The sequence below is a fragment of the Geosmithia morbida genome (genome assembly GCF_012550715.1).
Source record: "Geosmithia morbida isolate 1262 chromosome Unknown scaffold_20, whole genome shotgun sequence".
In the NCBI taxonomy this organism is placed as follows: domain Eukaryota; kingdom Fungi; phylum Ascomycota; class Sordariomycetes; order Hypocreales; family Bionectriaceae; genus Geosmithia; species Geosmithia morbida.
In genome coordinates this window covers 348,144-367,022 of record NW_023336207.1, presented here as the reverse complement: position 1 = coordinate 367,022, position 18,879 = coordinate 348,144, and the positions used below count along the sequence as shown (strand labels likewise).

Sequence of the window (18,879 nt, the reverse complement as noted above, 5' to 3'; positions counted from 1 at the left end):
TCCTTGGTCGAAACTTGACAGTACGGCGCCGAGGTCAGGTGCGGATGGCCACAGCCCATTCACACTGTACATATTCACGCAGTATCAGGCGTCAGAGACAGTGCCAATTCACCATCATGCACACCTGACCTCGGTGCGTTGTACATGTACGGGCAAAGAGTACGAGGAAGCTACTCGCGAGAGTAATCTGTACGACGCACAGCATTTCGTACGAGAGACTGCGGCGGACCACTACTACTCGTACCTTACTCTAGGTCCCATGGCAGTATCCACGCTCAACCATCATCTGGCACAAGCATCGCCTAAACAATACTACTCTACCCACTCTCCCCCGCTTCCCTGCCCCTCCCATCGCGTGCGCGGGGGGGAGAGGAACTTGGCTCGCCCACCCGAGTGACTTTGGTCCGAGGTACAGGGAAACAAGGAAAACACGAGAAAGGTCTTTGGCCCTCAACAACAGGCACTTTCCCTAGATGGAGTGCTGTACTACTTCTGTAGACGTTGCAGAGCTTCTTACGACGTAAACACCATGGACAACGACGCCAAAAGAAGAGAACATGGAACATCGTCGTCTTCCCTCCCTCTACTCTCTCTCTCCCCCCTTTTCCACCCCCCCCTGCTCTATTTGGACCCGAGCACGGCCGCGCACAACACGCCACCCCTTTATTGCTCACCGCGGTCACGACATTTCGATCTGTGTTGCGACGGATTGGCATGTGAAAAACATGATGGCAATGGGTGCGCATTTACATCGATCTCAACAACATCAACCTCAACACTACTTTATCCCCATCGCAGGTACGAGGAAAGAAAAATCGTCTCCTACATTGATACTCGATATCAGGATTAATTGGCGTCGGCTCCTCAACTGAGTCGTTGGGAGATTTTGAACATGGCCTGCCACGCGCATAATGACCGACAAGCCACAACTGGTCTCGTGCCATTCTCAGGGCACAGGGCACGATGCCCAATTCGTTTGGATCATTCATTTCCCCGACGACTAACAATACGTACAGTGTACGAGTAATATTGCCACAACCAAGTTTACTCCGTACGCGTAGTCTTAAATTTATTGCTCAGTACCAGTAGTCTGTCTAGTCCGTATGGACTCTCTTCTCCCCAGCTGTCGTGTACTGATGATGGGCTTCACCTCCGTACATCTCCTATCCTTACGAGCATTGTACTGTGCGTTGATTGTATTGGCAGATGTACCTGTAGGCGCACGATCGCAGGTGGGTGAGAGTGGCGGCTCGCGTAGCATTACAGAACTTTAGGGATCTTTTGGGCATGATTATTACCGATCATTATTACCAAGAGTCGATCGGCGGGTCCCTATTTCAGTCTCATCATTTGCCCTCAATGCACCAAGTCATCATTAGCAAATCCTGATAGACCCGTAGACTGTAATCCGTAGTCAATGGTCATAGGTAGAAACAGACGGACAGATAAGACACATGGTGGTGGATTGGGTGCAGCAGTAGTAGGGGATAATAGAGCCTCATCCCCATCGGAGAGAGAGAGAGACCGAAGGACAGGAGAGAGACCGAAGGACAGGAGAGAGACCGAGGGACAGGAGAGAGACCGAGGGATAGCAGAGAGCGAGGGACGGAGAGTGAGAGAAAGTGGGAGAGAAAGAGGTACCTAGAGCCAGGGTGATTCCCTCTCCTTTCCTTTGTCTCCCTCCTCTCTCGCACCTTCCCGGTGCAATCCGGCCACAAAAGCCTTAGTGGCAGTGGCAGATTGGCCTAGGCCCGGCAAGTGGATCCCTTTTTGGAGGAGGCTGGGTGGACTGGCTGGGCGTGCTGGGCGGCTTGCAATATTCTGTAGGCTGTGCGCAAGTCCAGAGGCTTCAGTGGCTTCTCCGTCATTGGCGCTATACCAGAAGCGTGTAGAGCGGCTCAGCGGAGGTCGGTCAAGCGCGCGCTGTTCAGGTGCTTTTTTCTTCCAATCTGTACTAATAGTAGCAGTATTACGAGTACTTTGGCGGTATTACAAGTACTGCACGGAGTACAGCGTAGTTCACCACCTGCGCAGTATTAACGAGTACGAATACAAGTAATCAACGTCGGGTTGGTTGGCGAATGTACCCGGGTGACGGTGGCTAACTGTGGCGCACCATCAATTTTTCCATTTTTCCCACCTCTTTTTTCATTTTTTTTCCAGGTCGGCCAAGGTCCCAAAGTTCTTTGCACAGCCCTTGTGTCTTGTCCCCGTCACCCTCCGCCACCCGTCCAGTCTTGTTCCCTTCCCATTCTCCCCTCTGTCAACAAGCATCAATCGCGCGCGTCACGCAAATTTGCTCTTCCAAAAACGCGCCTCTCCTTCTCTCTCTCGTCCTCCTCCCCCGTCGCCTTCCCTTCGCCAACTTCTCTTGAACCTTTCCTCCCATCTATCCATCAACCTTCGCTCCGCGACTCGCAGCCAAGATGCAGCAGTGGCATGTCGGCCCCGTGCCGGACTACGTCTACGCAAACTCCACACACCAGAGCAATGACATGCAGTGAGTACCGACGATACTTGTTCTTTTTGTCCCCGGTACCTTGGGCTGCCAGCCCACCCACCGTCACCTGTTCCCCAAAGTCACGACAACGTACCTCATAAACACCCATCGCATCGTCCCTCTTGTCGCTATATTGTCCTTTGTTATTCCTGTCTATGCATCCCTATCTTCGAAGCTGTCGCACTTTCTCCCCTTAACCCCCTCTCCCATCCACCTCAATACCCTTAGCGAGCTGGCCTTGCTACCGCCCAAGCCTGGGCCTCTCGCGCCCGCGCCTTGACTTTTGCGTCGTCGCCCTCGGCAAACCGCAATGACGAGCCACCCGTGTATCACCACCATCGTCGCCTAGCGGTGTTGCGGCTTGGGCACACCTCGCACCTGTCCTGCTGTACACGTATCCGCTCCGCCTGTCAAGGACGCTGGCAGTAGCTGCTGCGTCTGTTCATTGCCTACCTTTCCCTGCTGCCGACTGCCTTTTGCCCTGTGTTGCCTTGGAGTCGTCACCCCTCTCACACACCGTTGGCTCGATCCGAGGCGTCGTCCTTTGCCGCTTGGGAACCCGTCCTTCTTCCCTTCCCTTCTCCTTCTCCCTCTTCTCTTCCCTCTCACTCTTTTTACCATTTAGTCATGTATCGGGGCTGGCGCATGCCCGATGTCTCTACCGTCATTACCAGTCGTCATTGACTTCCTCGCTAACCACACGCGACCTTGAAAACATAGACATCAGCATCCCTACCAGGCCGACATGGCCCACCGCGGGGACCAGCGCATGGAGTTCTCCTACCCGCCGGCACCACAGCCAAACATGACGCCTCAGCAGCAGCACCACCCGGCCCCCGTCCAGCCTCCCATGAACGTGCCTCAGCAGCCAACCGGCCCTCCGTCCCAGCAGCCCACGCCCACCCAGACGCCTGCCCAGCCTCCCAGGCCGCGTAAACGCGGACCCCCCGGTTCTGCAGCAGCCGCTCAACCGCCCGTCGCCGCCGGCGGCCCCCCTGCTCCCGGTACTCCGGTCCACGGCCAGCCCTCAGCGCAGGCGCCTGGAGCCCCCCAGCCCGGAGCCCCTCAGCCGCAGCACCAGGCACCGCAGCCTCCGCAGGCTCAGCAGGCCCAGGCCACACCACCCCAGCCTCAGACCGCTGTCGGTGACGTGACTGGTACGCCGACGTCGCAGCCTCCGGCCAAGAAGAGTCGCACAAACACTCCCTGGACGCCCCAGGAGGAGCTCCGCCTTAAGCAGATGCGCGACGCTGGGAACAGTTGGGCTGAGATTGCCAAGGTTGGGGGAACACCTGCCCATACCCCATGACCTCTTCTACAGCAGAAGGAGATGTTCATTGGCTAACGTGTACTCATCTTCCTCACTTGACAGACATTTCCCGCTCGAACTGAAGGCTCCGTGAAGAAGCACTGGTACAAGGTTGGTACACTCTTCGTGACCCGACGTGCGTGTGCGCGAGACTGACGTGGAAACAGGACATGCACTACGCCGAATTCGCCGAAGATGAGGTTAGCCCCCCACTGCCCCCTCGATTGGGGGCCTTTCTTCCCTCTCTCTGCTTGTTGTCGTGGTGGCCATCTCGGTCCCATGGCTCCCCTCCCTCCCTATGAAACGTTGATCTGACATGTGCTGCAGAGCCAGGCCCTCATGAATGCTATTAAGGATTATGAAAACAACAAATGGAAAGTGATTGGTCAGAAAGTTGGCAAGCCGGCCAAGGTATGTGTTGCACTAGAAATTCGAAACCCCCACTCGTCATCTCCCAGGAGTATTGCTCTGAGCACAGGCATACTGTCGCCGTCTGGAGCATACACATGCCGCCCCAGAGCACATGCTGTCGCCACGCTACGCCACCAAACGCGCCGAGGCACGTGATGTGGACAAGTCGGCTAACACGTGGGATTGAACAGGCATGCGAGCAATATGCCAAGGAGCATTTTCCCGGTATGACCGAACCGTTGGACATTGGTCGTGGACGTCTAGCCCACTGACGGTGCAATTAGATCTCTTTGGAAGCAACAAGGCCCGGTAGAATCAAGATCTAGCTGTTGTCTTCCCTGCGAGATGCGCCAGTCGCCAACTCCGCGAGGGTCGGAGAAGATGTCGGGGAATGGGTATATCCCTCCTCCTAACCTGTTGCTAGGCCTCTTCCAATTTTTTTTTTTTTTTGGATATTATTTGCCTCGTTTGGATAGGTCGATGCTACAGATTTTCTGGAGGATTTTTAACGCGCACACACACACACGAGCCTTGGCTGCTATTCCCCTCTTGGGACTAGCTTCGGTCAATCGCGCAAGCCTGTTCGACGTCTTGGACGACAAGCCTGGGCGGGGAGTAGACTGCTCTCTTATGGGCCGACAGCCTGGACGACAACTTTTAATGGCCGAACCATGACAGACATGTTGGGGTTTCGTTTTATCCTATTGGATTTTTTTGTTTGCTTTCTTGTTTCTTCTCATCATTTCACTGGTACTATCGGTTGCTGCTGGTCTTTGTGTGTTTATTTTTCTACCGGAAGTCTCTTGTGATTCCTTGGGCGTGTGTTGAAATTGGGTCAATTGGTAAGGGTTTTTATCTATTTTGGTTATCCTTCTCTGTTTCTTTATTACTTGCTCTCTGCCTTGAAAGGAAAGGAAGGGTAGGAAGGGAATTTGTTGCTTGTGGGATACCTGTGCTGTCGTGCACACAGATCCTCTTTTTTTCCTGTCCGTTGTTTCACAAAAAAAAAAAAACATTGTCTGCTCGAGAAAAGGTACCGCGCTGCTTGAGAATACATGTAAGGTTGTATATATGATGTATTCTTTGCTCCTAGCATGGCGTGGCTGCTGCTTGTATGACGCGAGGCGTACGATGGTCTATAAAACGTATAGCAGTATCTCGTACCCGTCTTATTTCTCCCGAGCGGTAATATACATCCGGAGTGGATGTGTTTTCCTGTCAACGACTGCCATACGGGTGGGATGCGACGCACGAATATAATATTACGTGACTGTCGCGACCGGTCGTGTGTATGCAGACGGCGTGGTAGCGGTAATACGAGGGTAGTCGAGTGATTTTTCATGGAGTAATACTACTAACATTACTAGTAGTATCGATACTTGTTAGGTCGATGCACTGAGAGTACTACGATTGAACATTCACGGATTACGTTACGGAGTAATCTGTAATCTGTACAGAGCAAGAGTACAACCACTTGCCATCGAAGAATCATTACAATAGTATATATATGTTAAGTATTAAGGGTCAGATATCGACAAATATAACTACCAACCGTGATCCGAGCGCGTAAACCCCGTGACCTCGTGTCCAGACTAATCCCCACTTTCCCCCCGTGCACTAAGTAGCTTGCTATAGAGCCTTGAAGGCCCAAAGTGCTATTAGCACTTTGCCCAGATATAGTAGCAGCAGTTCTTTCACTCGTACTCGTACCGTAACTAGAGGCTAAGAGCCTGTTTCCCCCGTCATTACGAGTTGGCTTTCCGTATTATGCGGGAGATGGTGTGTGTGTGCATTGTGTGTGCATGTGTGGGTGATGGCCCCATTTTGCGTCCCCTCATCATCACTCCCACTTGTCGTTCGCCTTACACCCCTGCCCTTTTTTACCTCTCTCTTTTCTTTTCTCTTCCTAGGCTTTCTCCCACCTTTCTCTCGTTGAGGTGATTAGGAGAAACTGTTCAATCTTCTCTCTTCCTTCTTGCGTTGCTTTTTGTTTCCGTTGCGTATGTCGCTCGTTGCATAGACAGAAAGACATTCGTTTTCTTCAATTTTTTTTGAAGTACATCAGAAAAAAAAACAAAACAAAGAAAGGGGGAGGGGAAACACAGTCGCTTGCCTTTTCCATCCTCCCTAGCAAAGAGAGAGACACGACTGTCAGACAAAAAACAGCTCCTGTCTCGGACAGCTCCTTTTTTTTTTCTTTCATTTCCTTGGACGCTCTCCCGTGTTCGACCGATATATTGACGACGGAAGAAAAACCAGCCATCGCCATAATACCAACGGCCGAAGAAAAAACACTGCTACTTGATACAACAACGAAAGGAATAGAGATACATAGTGGAAAACAACGCACAATGTGGAAATCTCTCGCTTTGGCAGCCCTCGTGGGCACGACGAGTGTCCTGGCAGCCAAGTGCGACGTCGACTCCAAGTGTCCCAAGGAGACGCCGTGCTGCTCGCAATACGGCGAATGCGGCGTGGGAGCGTACTGCCTGGGGGGATGCAACCCGCGATCGTCCTTCTCGCTGGACGCTTGCGCGCCGGAGCCGGTGTGCGAGGACAGGGAGCTCAAGTTCGACACGGACGAGAACATCCAGAGCATCAACAAGTACCTGGGGGATCCGTCCAAGGCGGACTGGGTGGCCTCTGGCGAGCCGGCGCTCCACGGGGACAACGTGCTGCTGACGATGGCCAAGAACAGCGTGGGGACGGTGCTGTCGTCGACGGTGTACATGTGGTACGGCAACGCCAAGGCGCGGCTCAAGACGAGCCGGGGTCGCGGCGTGGTGACGGCCTTCATCCTGTTCTCCGACGTCCAGGACGAGATCGACTTCGAGTGGATCGGCGTGGACTTGGAGACGGTACAGACCAACTACTACAACCTGGGATACCTCGACTACGAGAACTCGGCCAACATCACGGTGTCGGACTCGTTCGCCAACTTCCACGACTACGAGGTGCGCTGGACCCCGGACCAGATCGAGTGGCTGGTGGACGGCGAGGTGGGCCGCACCATCAAGCGGGTCGATACGTGGAACGAAACGGCCCAGCGCTGGGACTATCCGCAGACGCCGGCGCGCGTGCAGCTCTCGCTATGGCCCGGCGGCCTCGCCTCCAACGCAAAGGGCACCATCGACTGGGCAGGCGGCGAGATCGACTGGGACAACGCCGCCGACATGAAGGACCCGGGTTACTACTACGCCACGCTCGAGTCCGTCTCAATCGAGTGCTACGACGGCAAGAACGGCCTGGGCACCAACTCGGGCAAGTCGTACACCTACAATGACGAGGCCGGCACCAACAAGACCGTCGTCGACGGTGACAAATCCACCATCCTGGGTTCCATGTCCGCCACAGGCCTGGACATGGACAAGGGAAAGAAGAGCGGCGACGACGACCTGAAATCCGTCCCCGGGGGCTCCACCGGCAACGCCGGGTCCTCTGACGACGACGACGACGACGACAGTGGCAGCAGTGACGACAACAGCGGCAGCAGCGACTCCGGTACCAGCGAGGCTCCCGCCGGATACGACTCTAGCAAGTTCGACCAGGGTCTAAGCGACGACTCGGGCGATGGCAACAGCGGAGGCGGCAAGTCCAGTGCTAGTGCTCTGGCAATGGTTATTGCCGGGTGTGCCTTGTACTGGCTGTGACGGGTGAACTTTGTGTGTGTTTTTCCTTGTTTAATATAATGTTTCGGGGTTTCCTTTATAAATACCACTCCTTTTGAGTTTTTCCCCCCCACAAATGGTCAGAGTAGCACGACACGGCATATTGGGTTCTTCTTATTTTTTTTTGTAGGATCTGGGAAGCTTCTTTTCTTCTTTTCTCTTCCTGCATCTTCTACCTTTCTTGCTTCCTAGGAAGAGGATGTTTATATGCGTTTTCATATTTATCTTCCAACTCATTAGTTCGTCTACATTGCTGTCTTTATTTGCTAGAGGTATCCGATCTCAGCCGTAGTGCCTAAATCATCGGCATCCTGTGTGCTTAAGCGATGCCCCATCCTGTAGACGTGTCTTCTTCACCCTTCGTCGCTTGCTTTTCCGTCCAGTCTACTCACGAAGGTCGCTGAGCTCAGCCTGGACCGAGACCATCTTGTGCAATGAGAAGAGATGCTGTCTGATCCGAGGTCGATCGCATCGTGAATATGGGTCGGTGAGCTTCGTTGATGAGCTTCAATTGTTATTTAAAGGACGGTCGATTTCATAGCTGCACCCTGAGAGTTTGATGGGGTCTTCGAGATGCAGGGAACAAGCTGATCGAAGACGGGAGTTGCTAGGAGATGGGGTTGCAGGCTTCGGACCAAGTCGACCAATTACCGATTCCGGATCCGAATAGATCAAGGCGAAACGTTCAGAATCTCTCCGGGCAAGCAACGATCAAGATCTGTGGTCGGGATCGATGGTCGTTCAAATCCCGCTCTACTTGCGCAGTGTCCGTAGCTCCGATAACGACCCTCTTGAGAGTGCTGTGCGAGTTACGTGCCAAGCATTCAAGAGGTGCGCGCGTAAACGACGGTAGGCATGTTCACGAGAAAAAGAGTATTACTTGGAGGATGGAGGTTGGAGTATGACATCCTTCTTCTCTTGGAGGTGCGGCGGATCATTCATTATTACTCAGATTAGCGGACGCGACTAGATTTGGAGGAAACAGGAAGCTGCGTCCATGACGACGTCACATGTTACATTCCACGCAAGAAGAGATCGGGTGTATATGTAGTAACGTGGAGATTACGACACCGGTTGGAAGAGAACATCGCAGTCAGACGGACACAGTCAGAATCGTACGGTTTTCATCTCAAAGATGCTTCCTGTATCGATACCTGTCAGTCTTGGCTCTTACCATCGAGGCAATCTCCGTCAGCCACATACTTCTGCACTCCCTCTTCCCTCTCCTTTTCGTCCAGGGCCTGCCCCAGTTTATTGACTGGCCAGCCTCCTCCCCCTTCCCCCCCTCCCCCTCTCCCTCCCCCTGCCACCACCCAAAGGGGCCAACTCTCCCTGTCTCCCCTGATCCTGATCGTCGGTACTTGGGGCAGCTCTCGACCCACCCACCATATTGTTTACTACAGTACGAGTAAGAGTTCAAGAGTCTAAATGCCTCCACATGGTTCTCGTCAGTCACCCTTGCCTCGAAATCACCATCCATCAACCTCCTCCTCCTCCTCTTCGCCGACACCGGCGACGCCATCGTCTCAATTCTCGCGCCCTCATCTGTGCCATCACGAGCATCATTACTTCAGTACTCCACAGGCGAACATTGCAGCGCAGAGTGCTTGAGCGATTATGCTCCATGCCCGGCTTGAACGACATGATATATGCCTCGTTTAGCTCATCTAGCTCCCTCCTCCCCCACCAGGGTGAGTGTCGGCCCGGAGAAGCGGGACGCCAAATCATACCGTTTTACCTTGACCATCCTTCTCCACATCGAATACATACATGCCCGGGGGAGACATCAAGGCGCAGTGGCGTGCCGTACATATACTACGAGTACACACGTATGTACAGATCTGTACACCGAACAAACAAACAGCTTCCTTTCAGAGGTGCCGTCGAGCTAGCGAAACAGTGAAACGGCACAAGCCACCATGTCCATGTCCCTGACAGGGTCACACCTCCTCCTCCTCTCGGGGAGCTAATGGAGCAATATTACTACTACTGCAGAGCTACTGCACTATGGGGTCGGGCCCATGCCGGCAGGATCTCGTAGCAACCATGATTCCATGCTAACCACGGTCCATACCTGTACGAGTACATGTATTCAGCGCACCGGCTGCCAATGACAGGATTGTGTGGGTGCTTCAACGTTCCCGTCTACCCGCCTTTTCTGCTGGTACCTGATCTATCCATGACAGATACTGCTCCTGTTCTCCGCAGTAACAATTAGGCGCCCCCCTCTCGGTCACGATGAAAGAGGTAGTCGTAGGCGCCCCCCTCTCAGTCATTTATGAGGAAAGAGTAAGTCGTAGACGCCCGGGAAGATCGGTCCCTTATTTGAACTTGGTCGATTCCCCCCCCCCCCCTGAATACTCTCCTTCTCTTTCTCTTCCCAGGTCGTTGCACTGTCTCGCACTTCTCCTTTCCGTATCACACACGCACTATACACACTGCACACATTCTTACACGTCGTCACCATGAGAATCCCTTACAAGCGTACAGCCGTGGCGGCCTCTGCCGCAAGCCAGCTCGGCAGCCGCTTCCCCGTCCACGTGCACAACGCGACAACGTCGTCACAGATCTTGACGTCCGCCCCCGGCTTCATCAACCTGTACACGTTTGACGGCAGCAGCTTCACTACAACGCTCAATGCTAGCGTGCCGGGAAACCCCAGCTGGATCGAGTACGTGGCTCCTAACAAGGTGTACGCCGTCGACGAGGCGGGCACGGACATGCGTCTGTTCCACCTGTCGCACGTCGGGGGCGGCGTGGCCAAGCTCTCGGACCCGGTGGCCGTGGGCACGGGCTCCCCGGGCGCCGTGCACCTGGAGTTCAACCCGGACAAGACGCGCATGGTCAGCGCGGCCTACGGTGCCGGCACCGTGGACATCTGGGACATCGAGGACGAGAAGGAGCTCAGGCTGATCAAGACGATCGTGTCCACGGGCGAGCTGGGTCCCTTCAAGCCCAACCAGGACCAGGCACACCCTCACCAGACCGTCCTCGACCCGACGGGCCGGTACTTTGTCGTCAACGACCTGGGCACCGACGAGCTCCTTCTCATCGACTCGGCCGGCGACTCGTGGGACCATCGCGTCGCCGCCTCCACCCCTCCCGGCTGCGGCCCCCGCCACGGCGCCTTCTACGACTACCACCCCGGCCGGTCGGCCAACTACGTCGTCAACTGCGAGCTGTCCAACGACGTCCTGGTCTACTCGGTCTCCTACGGCGCCGACGCCGACGTCACCTTCACCGAGGTCCAGTCCACCAAGTCGTTTGTCGACGCCGTGCCTGACGGCGCTGCATCCGCAGAGGTCGTCCTCTCCGCCGACCAGAAGACCGTCTACGTGTCCAACCGCCTCACCGGCGCCGCGGCCGACAACATTGCCCGCTTTTCCATCCACAGAAATGACAGCATCTCCATCCAGGATCAGACCCCCATCGGCGGCATCCAGCCTCGCATGTTCAGCCTCGCCGCCAAGGGCAACTTCCTCTTCGTCGCTAACCAGAATGGCGCCAACGCCATCACGGCCTTTTCCGTCAAGAAGGACGGGTCGCTCAGCGATGAACCTGTTGCCACCATCCCAATGCCTGTCTACGGTGGACCCGACGCCGGTCCTACCTGGCTCAAGGAGATTTAAGGAATGATCCTGCTGTGTGGGACGCTTTTCTTCTTCTTCTTCCTTTTCATTCCGTCCAGCATATCTGTCCAGTATATAAATTGCATCAATGTATCTATACATTTTAAGCACGTTATACCTAAGCGTCATTGTTTCATTCTGTCCATGTCTTGTGTACTACTACGTTTGGGCTATGTCGGAGATGCAGATGTAACATGACATTTTACTCCGTTTACATCTCACATGCTGTGAAACTACACGTCTGGCATCACGTTTCAACTTGTCCACATCTCACGTGCTATACAGCGTTGTAAATATATATCCATGTCTATTGTAAGTATATAAATCTATACAGTCGTGTCGTAAAGAGTGTCGTGACGTAAAAAGGAGTATCGTCAATAAGTATCCCATCCATGTACCCAAAATAGAAGCCAGTCGCCAAAACCCGTCATCGAAGGGGAAAAGAAAAGAGAAAAGAGAGAGGTGAAAAGAGGGAGAAAAAGAAAAGGACAGTGAAAGAAAGAGGGAGCGAGGAAGGAGGAAAGAAGGGGAGAAAACAGGGATAGAGAAAGAGGAAGAAAGGGAGAGAAGAAAAAGAAGAGAAGATCAAAATATTGTCAATGAGACGACAACAAAACCAGCCAACACAACGACAGCCCAGAAACAACCCTCCACCCGTCCAGCAGGACTGGTCCCGCCAGACGAGCCAGAGCCGTCATTTTCCGCCAGGGCACTGCTACTGCTGGCAGCGGTGCTCCCAGGCTTAGTCACAGACGTGACAGGAGTCTGGTGGGTGTTGATGGCGGCGGTAGGGCTGGCAGTGGTCTCGGCAGAGGCTGACTCGGCAGAGGAAGCAGCAGCGTCGGTGACCTTGGCAGAGGCGGTGGCGGTGGATATCGCAGACGAGGGGGAAGGAGAAGACGGCGACGATGATGACGACGAGAGGGAATCGTATAGGTCGCCGCTGCCGCACGAGCCCTTGAGGTCCTTGAGGTCAGAGGTGGAAGAGATTTTGGAGACGTCGGATCCGCAGTTGTCATATTGGGCCATGAAGACGGAGTCGGAGTCAAGGTCGAAGACGACTTTGATGGGGTCAGTGCTCGATTCTGAGAGAGATGAAAAAGAAACGGACAGAGGTAAGAGCAGATACGAAGGGGGGTGATGAAAAATAAGATAGAATAAGACGAGAGAAACTAACCGTATGCCGAGCGAAGAAAGCTGTCACCCAGCAGGGCAAAGTTATCGCTAGGTGAGAAGCCCAGATAGCAAGTCTGATCGGCGCCGGAGTTGAATGAGCGGACCATTTCAGCGAGGGGCACGCGGACGGTGAGGCCGTCGAATTCAAAGTCGAGGTATCCGTCGCTGTCGAGGATGGCGCAGTCAACGGGGTAGAAACCTGAGGTGTCGGAGCCCTCGGAGCCGAGGTCGGCGGCCATGGCGTCGGCGACGTCGGTGGGCAGGAGCGTCATTGTGGACCCCGTGTCGAGGAAGATGGGGAAGTCGGTGCCGTTCCAGGTGCGTGACTTGAGGGCCGACGCCGCGTTGGGGGCGGATGCGTTGGCGGCGTACGAGATGGACTGCATGGCGACCCAGTACCGCGACATGCCGTCCGGGGACTGGTCGGCGGGTACGATGGGGAGCTGGACGAGTTCGCCGTCGAACTTGGCCGTGTCGACGCCGCCGAGGACGAGAACGCCTCCGCCCTCGTCCCTGGACCCCAGGGCCACGGAGAAGGCCTTGGCGTCGATCAGGCCCTGCTTGGCCATCAGCTCGACGAGGTTGTCATCGCGGTCCTCGCCGTAACCCAGGCCCAAGACGCCGGCGAATTGGTCCTCGGTGCCGCCGGCGTCGGCCACGCCGAACTTGGCCTGCTTCAGCTTGTTGGAAGAGGTGGCCTCCTTGGCCAGGCCGATGCTGTCGACGTAGTAGCTTATGTTGGCGCTGCCGATGCCGTACGTCAGCGTGTTGGAGGTGCCGGCGTCGCGAGATGTCGACGAGTCCGACGGCGTGTAGTGACCTGCTCCCTCGCAGAAGGCCCTGTCCGCCGACGACGTGAGCGTCGAGCAGTCAGGGTTGACCCAGAGCTCGAAGGAGCCCGTGTCTAGTTGCACGTAAACTGGTTGGGGAGGGGTGCCGAGGAAGACTGCGTGTCTATGGTGTTAGCAGTGGTCATGTGCGTGTCTAGACATATATAGAGGTAAGGTGGGAGAGCTCAGAAAGGCTTACTCTGTGTGTAGTAGGCTATGTCCGAGCGGTTCTCGAGCTGCATCTCGACATCCCGACGGAGGAGACCGGATCTGGGCATGTGGATGACGGGGAGGGATAACGTCCCGGGGATGTCGTCGGCGTCTTCTTGCCTGTGCAGGGTGTGACCCCCATTGTCCGTGGCGATGTGTAGTGTCGATGACGGACGGTCGGTTCCGTCGATAGGGAGGGATCGTGTGGGACGTGGGGGGGAAGCCAATGTGGATGACGTTGCGAGAGACAGGACGATCAAAGATCGAAGGGAGAACATTGTGATCTTGACAAGGTAGTCTTTTGCAAGGATAAATATGAAAGAGCAGAAGAAGAGTCTTGACCCTGACACGATGAGAAGAAAAAGAAAGAAAAAAAAATCAAAAAGCAAAGTCTTTATACAAGACTTGTGAGAAGTGAATGGAGGATATAGAATGCCCCCAATGATATAGAAGACAGATAGAATATGTATATCACAGACCAGCCATCTGAGGATATCTTGTTCCGCCCCTCACACAAACAGAAGAGAGGAAAAAAAACACAGAGAGAGGATGTGAAAAAGAAAAGGTCGACCAGCAATGCCTTTGTTGTTGTAAGAAGTGAATGGTTGTGGCTGGCGAGGGACGGGACACTCGTAAGGAATGAAGTCTACGACGATGTCTGAAGGGAGGGACCGAGACGCTTGTAGGTGACTGACAGGGGGGGGGAGGAGGAGCAGGGGGGATGGCAGGGGTATGTGTTCTATTTCAGTGATTTGGACATCTACCTACTATTACTAGCATCACTACTATATGTACTGCTCGCACCCGAACTAGAAAAGAAGAGAGACAAGAAAAGAAAAAAAAACTGGGAACATGCCCATCACCACAATGTTGTTAGAACACTTGATACATGATAATGGCTGCGTGGTGGCTGTATTACTCCATCACATGGGCAATAGTGTCCCGCTGCGTTACTACTCGTATGTAATCTGTACTTGTACAATGACTCGGATCCTATCTGTGGTGTATAGACGGAGTACGCATGTATGTAGTCAAGTATTATCATGTAGTTATTAGTTGATGGGTGGTTGGAAGTCGGTGTCGTAGGCGACTGATAGGTGACTACGATGGAGGTTCCCCTTCCTGCCTAGCGGTGCCCACCCGCTGGCCACTAACCTGCCGCTGGCCACGCAGAAACACACTTTAGCGCCGTTTCAGGGGTCGTACCTTTCCTTCTGTGGGGAGGAGCGAACCATGGTACTTGCTTTCCTTGCCTCTCGGTACTGAACGAGCAACACTCCGCATCCACTGCGGAAAAGTACTCTTACTCGTACATCTCTACCCCTTTCTCCCCGTCACCCAGCGGTATTACTCTAACTCATGACTAGGCCGTCTTCCGTCCCCTCACTCAGCTTTCCACCTTAAGAGTAATGGCCGATGCGGTGAACTTTGAAAGAAAAGAAGAGAGAGGGGAAAGAAAAGAAGAAGAGAAAAAAGTGGAACCGTACCGATCAAAAGAAACACGCGTCACATACAAACTCTCCCTTGTGGAACCGTGGGTTCCCTTGATCGTCCTCCCCACCCTTGTGGTGGTGTGCATCTGAGACGCTTCTACAAGCTGTCAGGAATTACTAGTTTTATCAGAACGACTACGGTCCTCCCCTCTGGGCCCTGACTACAGTCAGTCCGAGTCCGACTACTACTTCGACCCCTAGTGTATTACTGCCTGCGCTCTCTACAGAGAGTGATCCGCTCAACAGACTGACAAAGTACTAGAAACCCCTAGTCCGGACACCGTCGGCCACGCCTTACGCCAATGATTCATGTATCTCATCGAAAAAACGACACGGCAGGTCGATCGAGTCAATCGGAGTCGAAAACACACACACACACACACACACACAGAATCATAAATCAATGAGAGTACAGTCAATATTGTCAAAAAAAAAAAGAGATAAAACTTCCTCGTTTGTGTGAACAGTGTTATTGATCCTTGTACGTTGGATAAAAACCCCTGTGGTTCCACTGATCGGACAGTAAACACGACATGTATCACCATGGACCCCGCGGATGACCTTATTCCTTCTCGGCAGAGGCCACCGTATCTTTAGCTGTGCCGACCTTGTCGTTTCAATGGTAAGCCGCGCATGCTCCGACCCTGCTGCACCGCCAATCCTGATCGACTCCGAGTCCCGATCCGGCAGAGCTTTCCCACCAAACACCCGTTAGCAAAGGCACGAAAAGAACCACCCGACTGTGGATTTGGTGGTCGTGAAGGAGAGAGAGAGAGATAGACGGAGAAACCTACAGGCTTCCATCTCCTCGAGAGATTTGCCCCTGGTCTCCTTGATAAAGAACCAGGTAAATATGACGAGAGTATAGTTGAAAATGGCAAACATGACAAATGTCCTCCATCTCAGGTTGCTGTCGGCATGAGGCGTCGCCTGCAAAGAGACAAAATTGAGCAGCCACTGCACCGCTGTGCCGATGGTCACGCCAGCCTCGTGGATGCGCGTAGGGAAGATTTGTCACTTGTCCTGTGTAGACCTGTGCTACATCATGAGGTATCAGCCAAGCGGGTTTTTTTGCAACCCGGCCTTCTTTGTCTCAACTGGTACAGACGCAAAAAAAAAAAAAACCAAAGAAGAGCAAGATGAAAGAAGAGGAGCAAGGCGAAAGAAGAGAGGGTATAAGTCTGACGGAGAGAGGGGAGACGAAAAGAAGAATGACCTACCGAAGGAACAGGACCCTATGAAAATATTGTAGCTCATGACCTCGAGATAAATCATGATCGACGACGCAATCGAGGGTGGTGTCAGTCCAGCATTCAGGTCAGGAGGGAACTTGACCGGGAGAACGGCAACAATGAGCATGTAGCTTCCCATGAGAAGCGCTCCGGTTAGCAGGGATCCGCGTCGTCCCAGACGCCCAACCAGGAAGAGCAGGAAGAACAGGCACGATACCACCTCGACCACGCCGAAGAAGCCCGTCAGCAGCAGCTTGTCCTGGCCTGCACCCACCAGCGAGAAGATCTGGGGGGCATCTGTATGTTGAAACCTGTTGGCAATCTGTCGTCAAAGTAATGTCATCGGCGAAAGAAGAAGGAGTCGCTTACAGCAGGCCATAGATGTGTTCCCCGTCAGTTGCACACCTGCCGAACCGTGCTTGTTAGTTTGTGTCCCAGAGCAGGGGAGTATTCGACAAAGAATAGTGATCAACAGCAAGACAGACGCACCGATTTACAGGCAGATGAGCACCAGCAGACGGTGTCGATTAGTAGGTACCAGGGCTAGCTCTCGCCATGTGACGCCTGACGTATCGCGTGCCTCTTCCTTGATCCCCAACCAAGATTTCTGCAAACCTGTCCAGAGGTTAGATCCTTGTTCCATGATGAACAAAAAGTGCTTCCTTTCTTCTTCTCTCTTCAAACACGATCGGAGACTTACTCGGATCGCACCTCGTCCGAGTCCCCACCACGCACTCAGGTCAACGACCCAATGGCTTCTTCGTGACGACCTTGCTTGGCCAGCCGACGCGTGCTCTCCTTTGTGAGCAGCATGCCCAATCCCAGAATGGCCCCGGGCACGAGCTGCAGACCGACTGAGGTCTGCCACTGGCGCGTACCCACGGGGATGTACTTTTGGACGGCATAGTCGATCCAGTACGGTTTCACGACACCCAGGGTGAAGAAGAACTGGAACATGGACCCCAGGGTGCCGCGGATGTTCTTGGGCGCCATCTCGGCCGAGTACGCGGGGATGATGACTGTGGCCATGCCGACGCCGACGCCGCCGATGACGCAGGCCACGTAACGGCTAGGGAGTGCGTGTTGATGGTCTGGATCACGGCACCGATGTTGAAGATGGCCGAAACGCGCCACGAATGGCCGGATGAAGAAGCATGAGAAGAAGGCTGTCGGTGCATTGTCAGCGCCGCCACGTTGGCAGGCATGCAGCCAGGTAAGCTCAGTCGTCATTGTTCGACATACCTCCAGCCTGTAGCAGACTGGTCGAATTGGACCCGACGCTTGCGCTCTGATGCTCGCCATAGCCAAAGTCGATGGGAATCCCTCAAAGGTCAGGATATACCTCCCACGATACCCGTGTCGTACGCGAAGAGGAACGAGTCCACGCAGCACAGAGCGACGAGGTACACGGCGCGAAACGTCCCCAAATGATCTATCCATGATTGCGCGTATGGTTCTCGGTTCAGCAAGGGAGTCGGGGGTGTCATCTTCTGTTTCTGTTTCTCTTTTTTTCCCCTCCCCCCCCCCTGGCCTGTATAAATATTATTGGCACGAGTCTTGTCGTAATAACGGCCACAGAAAAAATGTACTCGCGCGTTACAAGGCGAAGAGGACCAACGCCCTCTTCTTACGAAGGTTACACGACCATCAACACTCCTCTCTTCCTGCCACCTCGCGTAGTAGACCAGGCCACGGGACCCTACGAGAACACCTTTTGGAGGTGTGGCCATCCAATCAAGTCCCCTCCCCAAACTCTCCTGACATCTCGGCGAACTCAAGGCCCTGGACCACCGACCACCTACCAATCCACGGCGCAGCCAAGCCAGGAAGTCGACGGATAACGATACACGACGATGAGTTGGGGACTTCGGAGGCGGGAGCACTAGACTGGAAGCAGTACGCCTGACCGAGTACCGAGAGGTAATCCTGGCTGTCGGAAAACGCCACAAGAAGCAACTGGGCTTATCTCGACGAGTTGAGCATAACTGATGCGTGACGGGTTCTGAATTAGCAGGGAATAACGATGGTCTGGAAATCCCGTTGGGAAACCAGGGGGACAGGTGCATGCTTTGCGGATACTTGGTTCGTTGGCCGAGTACCGGAGTACCCCACTAACGCCCCTGGGGCTGGCAGGTCCCCGATTTATATACCCATCTTCACGAGCGACGTCTTCTTGCCCAGCTATCAGCGGAGCTTAGCCAGTCAGTCACGGAGCCCATGCTACATGATGCCATTGTATGTACTATTGACGTGTTGACTGAGATGCCAGCGCGACCAAGTATCTGGTGCGAACACAGCTCCCTCGGGTCAGTTGGTGTTGTTGGCCGCTCCCGGCTGACGGCCGGACGGGAAAGAAAAGGCGGTCCTTGTAGTCCTCGGGCAGGGCTCTGGAGATTCACTAACAACTGTCGTGTGAAGTGC

The 18,879-nt window shown here is 54.1% G+C and overlaps 6 protein-coding genes across 6 annotated transcripts; 3 read left to right on the top strand and 3 right to left on the bottom strand.

Moving 5' to 3' along the window:
- Positions 1-3,245: 3,245 nt before the first annotated feature.
- On the top strand, positions 3,246-4,492 carry GMORB2_4470 (Myb-like DNA-binding domain; the record flags this gene model as incomplete). Its single annotated transcript, XM_035466445.1, has 5 exons — positions 3,246-3,779; positions 3,873-3,920; positions 3,977-4,009; positions 4,137-4,220; positions 4,412-4,492. 5 exons carry the CDS (start codon positions 3,246-3,248, stop codon positions 4,490-4,492), a joined length of 780 nt encoding a protein of 259 aa, XP_035318456.1.
- A 2,079-nt stretch (positions 4,493-6,571) lies between these two features.
- GMORB2_4469 (Glycosyl hydrolases family 16) lies at positions 6,572-7,870 on the top strand (the record flags this gene model as incomplete). Its single annotated transcript, XM_035466444.1, has 1 exon — positions 6,572-7,870. The coding sequence occupies one exon, from the start codon at positions 6,572-6,574 to the stop codon at positions 7,868-7,870; it is 1,299 nt and encodes a 432-aa protein (XP_035318455.1).
- A 2,483-nt stretch (positions 7,871-10,353) lies between these two features.
- Positions 10,354-11,517, top strand: GMORB2_4468 (Pfam:Muc lac enz; the record flags this gene model as incomplete). The annotated part of the gene is made up of 1 exon (XM_035466443.1): positions 10,354-11,517. The coding sequence occupies one exon, from the start codon at positions 10,354-10,356 to the stop codon at positions 11,515-11,517; it is 1,164 nt and encodes a 387-aa protein (XP_035318454.1).
- A 585-nt stretch (positions 11,518-12,102) lies between these two features.
- GMORB2_4467 (Eukaryotic aspartyl protease) lies at positions 12,103-14,011 on the bottom strand (the record flags this gene model as incomplete). Its single annotated transcript, XM_035466442.1, has 3 exons — positions 12,103-12,578; positions 12,695-13,639; positions 13,723-14,011. 3 exons carry the CDS (start codon positions 14,009-14,011, stop codon positions 12,103-12,105), a joined length of 1,710 nt encoding a protein of 569 aa, XP_035318453.1.
- A 1,777-nt stretch (positions 14,012-15,788) lies between these two features.
- Positions 15,789-17,101, bottom strand: GMORB2_4466 (Sugar (and other) transporter; the record flags this gene model as incomplete). Its single annotated transcript, XM_035466441.1, has 4 exons — positions 15,789-15,823; positions 16,021-16,191; positions 16,447-16,769; positions 16,956-17,101. The coding sequence occupies 4 exons, from the start codon at positions 17,099-17,101 to the stop codon at positions 15,789-15,791; spliced, it is 675 nt and encodes a 224-aa protein (XP_035318452.1).
- Positions 17,102-17,193: 92 nt separating this feature from the next.
- GMORB2_4465 (MFS transporter, SP family, sugar:H+ symporter) lies at positions 17,194-17,898 on the bottom strand (the record flags this gene model as incomplete). Its single annotated transcript, XM_035466440.1, has 1 exon — positions 17,194-17,898. One exon carries the CDS (start codon positions 17,896-17,898, stop codon positions 17,194-17,196), a length of 705 nt encoding a protein of 234 aa, XP_035318451.1.
- Between the last annotated feature and the right edge of the window lie 981 nt (positions 17,899-18,879).